Here is an 8185-nt window from a genome sequence, read left to right as displayed (position 1 = left end):
TAATCCCTTTCCTTGTTATTTCCCAAAACAACATGCAAAAATATACAGAAATCCCAGTTGTACGTATACTCAAAACATCCATCTCATTTGCTATTTCCATCGACATTTTAAATCTCTGACATTTCTCCATCTGTCCACTTCTCTCTCACCAAAACAGCAAACATGCTGCCATTTTTCCAATTCACATACACAAACCATCTATCACTTCCTCCGACCTTCTCAATTACGAATCCATTTTCCTTTATCAAAACAAATAAATCATTTTAAACAGTTGTACAAAAATTGTCAAATCACTTGTCAAATATCATTTAAATTGCAGCTCAAACACTCTGTCTACACATGCAGCTTCACCCTCCACAATCTTTATCCCAGTCTTGGAAAAGCATCTTAAACTTCAGACTAATAAACATCCAAACTCTCTTAAACAACTTTTTGGTCAAAACAAAATATTTCCTTTTAAAATCCATAAATGAAAAATTAAATCTTCAGCATCTATCCAATTAAATCATGAATTTACCTTGACTGAATCGATCAAATGGTTACACTGGGTTTTTTGCCATTGCCTTCCCAGCACAAATTCAGGTAACCTCAACATTCGCAGACGAATAAAACAATATTTCAACGTCCATTCGAGGGAATCATCTATTATCTGTGAATTGCCCCACGTGCTAAACATCATCAAATCATTAAAATCATTCCAAATCACGTTTCTACATTTAAATCACATACAGTATATCCACATTCACAATTGTTATTTCACAATTTATTCAAAATCCCGATGGTTGTAAAATAAAACTTCAACACTTTTTCCTAAATGGACTTCACTTTAAACAGATTCAGTGCAGAGGGTGCACCACAAACACCAAGGAACAAGGAACAGGAAGTTCTCTCCACATCCAGTGGGAAGAAAAAGGAAAAAAAACTCTGACAGGCAAAACCCACAGTTTAGCATTACTCTGTCATGGCTTCAACACATACACTAGACAGCATTGCATCTCATAGACTCGCGTGTGATCACGTGACAAATACCAATCACATTTCTATCTCATCCTCTTGAATCTGCATATGAATCGAATTTCACACCTAAAGCAAAGGCTCGAACAAAGACTCAGTGTAAAGATAGGCCACCCCCCACAGATCGAGTGGAGGGGGTCTCACACAGTGTAGTTTGCGACCTTCGCGTGGAAATGCAACGCAAAGAATGTATAACATGCCATTTCAAACAGACCCACAGCTCAACTCAGCACGAGTTAAAATATCGTCAAAATCCCAACAGAACACGTTTCATTGCAGTGAATATTGGAATCCCACCAGTTTCATTTTCACTCTCAGTAACACATCGCATCTCAATGCAAATCAACAACCATGCTCCCAGCTGGTTAATCGTCTCCTGCACTCTACAAAACGTTTCGTGCAAATCATTGCATTTACAAATCTGTAAAACCTCCACACAATATAATATAACAACCTCACTGCCAACAAACTTCCAGTGAGTTCAATGAACAAAAAGAAACTCTTATAACTCTTACCAAAAGGTAACTTATAATATTTATCTATTTTAACCCTATCTCGGCGTCTCAGCCATGTCCTCGGCCATCTCTCTCATAGCCGGTCCGTATCAATGCAAACATGTGGCATGTCGCTTCATCATGCCCATTTAATTACGCATCTGACTCCTCAACGAGCCTCTTCTTGTCATCTGACTCCTCTTCTTCTCCAGCACTTTTCTAAAACAACTACAGTACTTATTGTTTACTTTAAAACGGACTCCCTCCGCCGGATCCTCTTCTTTCTCTCAATAAAATTATCTGACAATGAACTTTTCTTTGTTCGAAATGCGTTACCTGCTGAGAGCACTCTCCCTTACCTTCGCTCAAGCACTTGTCGTTCCTCCAGGCACTGCCTCCACTGCCTCCGGCAGATTAAGCACCTCCGGTCACGAGCACCGCACCAACGTCGGTTCGAATCCGAGTCTCGGCGCCAACTGACGTGGATTTTTTAAACCCACCTTGTTGTGATCGTTGTCCTCCTGAAGGATTCTAACTGGCCGATTGTGGAATCCTATTTGACTTCAGACAGAGTTTAACGCTTGTCCGATTTGATTATAAAATCCTACAAAAAAAACCCTATCGACACTGATAAAACTGATGTCCACACAAGTCCTTCCTTGTGAAACAATTTATTTCCTAATTATACACCATACACTTCTCACCTTTGTACAATGAACTTAAGAATCCCCATTTGATTGCAATATTATTCTTACTTTAGTTAACAGTTAGACCAACCCGATTCAATTCACTTCTTCATTACATCAGAGAGTTTTATTCTAACTTGGTACTTGGTCAGTTCCAAGGAGTACAAGCCACTGAGAAACTATACTTCCTCACGTGCTCGTACTGAGAACAATGTGCCTTTCAAAATATTTATACTTCCATGAGAGAGAGGTTGGGGGATATTCACCCAGACTGTAGACGTGTCCTTTAGACAAAAGCCACTTCGTACATTTTCTAAGCAAAAGTTCATTTATCAGCTCGGTCACTCTGCTCCAGAACAACACATTTCTTATCATTTAGGGCAAAAGTCTTTTGGCCAGAAATGACAGCCAATTCAATTTGCAGCATAGAAGTTACATTTCTGAAACTCCATTTGTTACAATTTAAAATACATTAATATAAATTTTTCCCCCACACAGGTTTCAAAGAAAACAATCAAATTAAATTAACCAGGCACATAAATCTTGCAATAATTCAAAAACTACAAATGTATTACCAGTTGATTTTCATGTACCACACAGATCTCTGCATGACACCAGGTATTGGTGAACTCATCAAGTTTTTCCATGTTTTGGTGGAAACAAAACTCCAGTTTGCTCACTATCACAAGGGCATTAAAATAACATGACGTCACATTGCCCGACAGGTTTTCCGTTCAATTTCTCTTTCCTTGAGAGATATATTGCCAGCTTGGCCATCGCTATGAGAAACCTCAAAAGCGTATTAACTTCATTGGGTTTGCCATTAAACCCAAAAATAAAGGAACGCAAAGAGAACACAACATTCATTATTTTTGCCACACAATTTAACCAATGAAATAAGGAAACAAATCCACACAATCGGTGAAGCCATGGAGCACGTCTTCTGTATATTCGCAAAACGGGCAACACGTGGATGTGGGAGATAAATGATTAATTCGTTTCTTGGAAGGAATTATTCAATGAATCAGTCTCCATTGGAGATCACCAGACCTTTTACTTATGAGCTTGCTGTACATAGAGTCCCATACAGGATCAATGGGGGCCTCACCAGGCATCAGTCTCTTCCACTGAGTTACGCCGTTTAATGGTGCATCTCCAAGCAGTATCTTAACACAAGACTTGTACAAATATTTACTACTAGTCTTTTGAAGAGGTTTAACCCCATGCTAATGGAGGGTAAGTTGTCCGATTTTATGTCTCAACAGGCAGGGAAAAATCCACTTATTGTGTAATAGTTCAGGCTCATGGGTCTAGCTCACTCCAAGTTTGAACCCTAACCGGACAACCTCTCTCAATACTTTTCCAGTCAGTCTTTCAGACCTAATTCCGGTTAGATCAGAGATTTCTCGAACCGATTTCCACCCAAAAGCTGAGGTATGCCGGAGGTGCCACACTTTTGTGATGCTGGCTATTGTAAAATGCTGGCAGAAAACCCTACTTCTGGATATACCTGGGAAAAGATGATTATAAAACAAAGGTTCCTGAGCAAACATTTGAATGGTATAGGTGTCCTTTTGTCGGAACACTGAGATGCTTTGCCATCATTCAACATACTCTGATGGAAAACCGGGAGGTCAACGTGTTGAAGCAGGATCAGGAAGCATTCATGGCCGTATCTAAGCCCACCTGCTTGCTGCAAAATCTGAGCAGCCAAGAGATGACTTGGTAGTTGTTCATCCGACATCAGTCTTTGTACTGAGCAAAACCGAAAGGCCATTATACGGCTCTAGATGACGACCAAACCCTGGCCACCCTCGGCCAATGGTTGGCATACAACATTCGGTCATAACCCCAGAAGAAGTCCGAGAGTTGCCTTTGCACTTCCTTCAACAAGTCTTCCGGTGGTTGCAGGCAGATGAACCTGTGCCATAATGAGGAGGCAACCAAATTATTAATTATAAGAACTCAGCCTTTGTACGAAAGATGGGACAGAGCTCTTCTCCACCTGCTCATTCTTCTCTTGACACGTTCAACAACACCATCCCAGTTTTTTTTCCATACTGTGTAGATCAAAGACACAACCCAAGATACTGAACGCCATCAACCAACCACTTTAGTTTTGCAGGAAGGTGTACTGGCAGGGCTGGTGCCATTCCAGATAGATTGTTCTTCAAGAAGGGCACCCATAATGCTTTGCTTTTCTCCCAGTTACACCTCAAAGAGGAAGTTAAACGAAAGGAATCCAAGCACTTGATAAGAGCAGCTGTATCCTTATCATCCTTAACAAAACTGAGACATCATCAGCATACGCTGATAAGACAATTGAAGGGTACTCAAGGGATATTACTACTCCCGAAAGATCCTTCCTCAGTAACACTAGAAGTGATTCCATCACAAGGGTAAAAAGTAAGCCAGAGAATGGGCAACCTTGCCTAACCCCCCTTTGAACCTGTATGGGAGGACAAAGCTCATTATTCATCTTAACTTGGCTGAAAATGTTATTATATAGTAAAGCAATATATTTCCTGAAATTAACCCCAAATCCACACGCTTCCAACACTTGATGCAAAAAAACATGATCGATGCTTTCAAAAGCCTTTTCTAAATCAATGAAAATTATACCACAATCATTTTGTACACAATTAGCATCTATCAATTCTCTTATAAAAATATATTATCGTATATTGATCTGCCCGGGATGCAATAACTTTGAACCAGATTGCTGATTAATTTTTTTAATCGATTCCACAAAACTTTTGAAAATATTTTGTAGTTGGTACATAGCAGAGAAACAAGCCTCCAATTCTTCATCTGTCTTAAGTTGCCAGACTTTGGAAGGAGAGACATCACCGCTCTTCTCAAGCTTAGAGGTAGCTCTCCATGTGACAGAGATGATTCCAGGATATACATCAGTTCTGGGCCTAACAGGTCCCAAAAATTGACGTAGAATTCAGCTGGCAGGCCATAAATTCCAGGAGCCCTTCCAGAGTCCATTTAATTTAGAGCTTGGGTTAATTCCTCAAGCGTAATCGGTGCGTACAACTCCAGACACTGAGGCTCAGTTATGGTGGGAAGGCGAGAGGTTAACTGTCTCATCATTTTATCACAAACAATTATTTTTGTAAACAATTTGGAGAAAAAATCTTTAACACACAACCTTACATCCTTCGGATTTGCTATTACAGTTCCGTTGGAGTCAAAAACAGAAAATATATTATTGGGCAATTTAATAACAGAGTCCCAACGAAAGAAAGCCTTACTGGGGGTAACAAAATCCTTTAAGTTCCTGACCCTTCGTCTGAGTAGCAACCCTGCTGCTTTCTCTTGGATTAACTCCCGTAGTTGAATCTTCTTTTCTAATAATAACTGATAGTTTCTTGCATTATTCTCTTTAACCAGTTTTCCTTCTAGTTGTAAAATGTTAGCTTCTAAGCAAGTCATTGTTACATTCTTAACGTTTGTGACATTTGCTCTAAACTGCTGACAAAATACCCGAATATGGGTTTTTCTATTGTCCCACCATAAATTTATTGTAGAATATGAGGGTTTCCTTTGGATTTGGTTAGCCCAGAACATTTTGAAGGCTTCTTCGCATAGCCCATCTACCTGAAGTCTTGTATTAAATTTCCAAAATGCACTTTTACGTATTGACTGAGGAAAAAGAAACCCCATGGTTACTAAATGATGGTCTGAGAATATTGATGGAAAAAAATATGGAGAGACTACAATATTTCTAAAACGATAATTTATATACCATCGGTCAAGTCTCGCAAAGGAAACTCTTCCTCCAGTAATATGGCTCCATGTAAACTGAAGTTCATTAGGGTAAAATTCCCTCCATATATCTAGGAAAAAAACAACGTGAGAGAAGTAAAGCGATAAATGCATACAATATTCTGGATGGTGTTCTGCTGTGCTCCTGTCTATTTTTTGATCAAATGTGCAGTTAAAATCACCCCAAATGCAGACACAGTGATTTGGATCAACCGTCTGTAAGTGGTAGATCACAGAAGCAAGGAAAGCTCTACGTTCTGCACTCTCACTGTAACTTTGTCAATGGGCTTTGTTATTATTTTTTTCCCCAGTTTGGAGAAATGAAACTAAATCAGGAAATGAATCCCTGATAACCACTTTTCGCTGTTTATAGGTTTCATTTAGAAAAGACAATACAAGTCGAGGAGCTATCGTTGACTGACTCATCAGAGACTGAGACAACTCAGGCACCTCAGCATCTTCATCCGACTCTGACGTTTCTGACAATGCTGACAAGGTAGCTCCAGGATTGAGAATATCAGCCTCTTTAGTCACTCTTGGAATCTTGAGTGTCTCCAGAGATGTGCTGGAGAGCTCTATGTTACAAACTACATTACCCTGATGTTCATCTGGCACAAACTGAGCCGAAACCCAAGTTTCTCCCTCATGTGTCGTGTTATCTATGGAATCAGTCGGAGACTCCGCAATACATTTTTCCATCTTCATGGGTAGAGGGCCACTGTCGAGGTCTGAGTCAATCACCGTCTGCTCATTAGTAGCCAGTGATGGTAATGGTTCAATTGAGGGTTTACTAACGTCCTCAGCATTGCCTCCTATTTCTGTTAAACAACGATTTCTATCAACAGAGGTGAAACACCTCCTTTGAGATTCATTTTCCTCAATTTTTGAATCAAATTTTCTATCCTCCTCTTCAAAAAGGGTCGAAACATGAAAACCAAATTGGGGTGTGTTTTCAGCGACATTGTCAATCTCCAATACTACTTTCTTTGCAGTACTGAGAGAAAAACTCGCATCTGTTGCTCTTCGTTTTTGCGGGGTAATTACAGGATCCTCGTCCATTTCTTCACTACCTGAAAGAGCATCAGGACAGGTTGTACAATTTGAGGTTACTTCATTTTCAATAATCGGGAGTGACGTACCATTATTTTCGACGCTGGTTTTGGAAACAAGGCTATTGTTAACATCCGTTTCACTACAGGAGGGAACAACAGGAACAGGAGGAATCAGTAAACTATTGAGATTAACATCAGCCCATTTTATCGGATCTACAGTGTTGATATAATTTTTGCAAAAACAATTCTTTTGCAAAAGAATCACCTAAGCCACACCCAAATAGTCAGTCAGTCTCAGTCTCAGTCTCAGTCTCAGTCTCAGTCTCAGTCTCAGTCTCAGTCTCAGTCTCTCTCTCTCTTTCTTTCTTTCTCTCTCTCTCTCTCTCTCTCTCTCTCTCTCTCTCTCTCTCTCTCTCTCTCTCTCTCTCTCTCTCTCTCTCTCTCATAACAAAGGAGAAAAAACACGAATAAAACACAACAGAACACAACAGGAAAGAAAAAGGGAAGAGGGAAGGGGAGGGAAGGGACGAAAACGACACTGAAAACTCACCACAATACAGAGCAGCAGCCCATGGCGGCCATGATACCACACCCAGAAAGCAAACGACCAGCAGGGGGCGAGAGAGAGAGAGAGAGAGAGAGAGAGAGAGAGAGAGAGAGAGAGAGAGAGAGAGAGAGAGAGAGAGAGAGAGAGAGAGAGAGAGAGAGAGAGAGAGAGAGAGAGATATATATATATATACATATATATATATATATATATATATATATATATATATATATATATATATATATATATATATATATATATATATATATATATATATATATATATATATATATATATATATATATATATATATATATATATATATATATATATATATATATATATATATATATATATATATATATATATATATATATATATATATATATATATATATATATATATATATATATATATATATATATATATATATATATATATATATATATATATATATATATATATATATATATATATATATATATATATATATATATATATATATATATATATATATATATATGTATATATATATATATATATATATATATATATATATATATATATATATATATATATATATATATATATATATATATATATATATATATATATATA

At 38.1% G+C, this 8185-nt stretch overlaps 1 protein-coding gene across 1 annotated transcript in view; it reads right to left on the bottom strand.

Moving 5' to 3' along the window:
• Positions 1-7602, bottom strand: part of LOC147035821 (extracellular calcium-sensing receptor-like) — a 95206-nt gene extending 87604 nt beyond the window's left edge. Inside the window, exons 1-2 of the mRNA XM_085869673.1 lie at positions 7571-7602; positions 6365-7160 (exon numbers count right to left, since the gene is read on the bottom strand). Of these exons, the coding sequence (XP_085725799.1) occupies positions 6365-7160; positions 7571-7602 (828 nt within the window). The remainder of the gene's footprint in view (positions 1-6364; positions 7161-7570) is intronic.
• Positions 7603-8185: the final 583 nt, after the last annotated feature.

This window comes from Eptatretus burgeri, chromosome 1 (assembly GCF_056783735.1).
Source record: "Eptatretus burgeri isolate ZD-2024b chromosome 1, Ebu_testis_v1, whole genome shotgun sequence".
Taxonomy (NCBI): Eukaryota; Metazoa; Chordata; class Myxini; order Myxiniformes; family Myxinidae; genus Eptatretus; species Eptatretus burgeri.
Note: the sequence above shows the minus strand (reverse complement) of the source record. Positions and strands in the feature narration are given on the sequence as shown.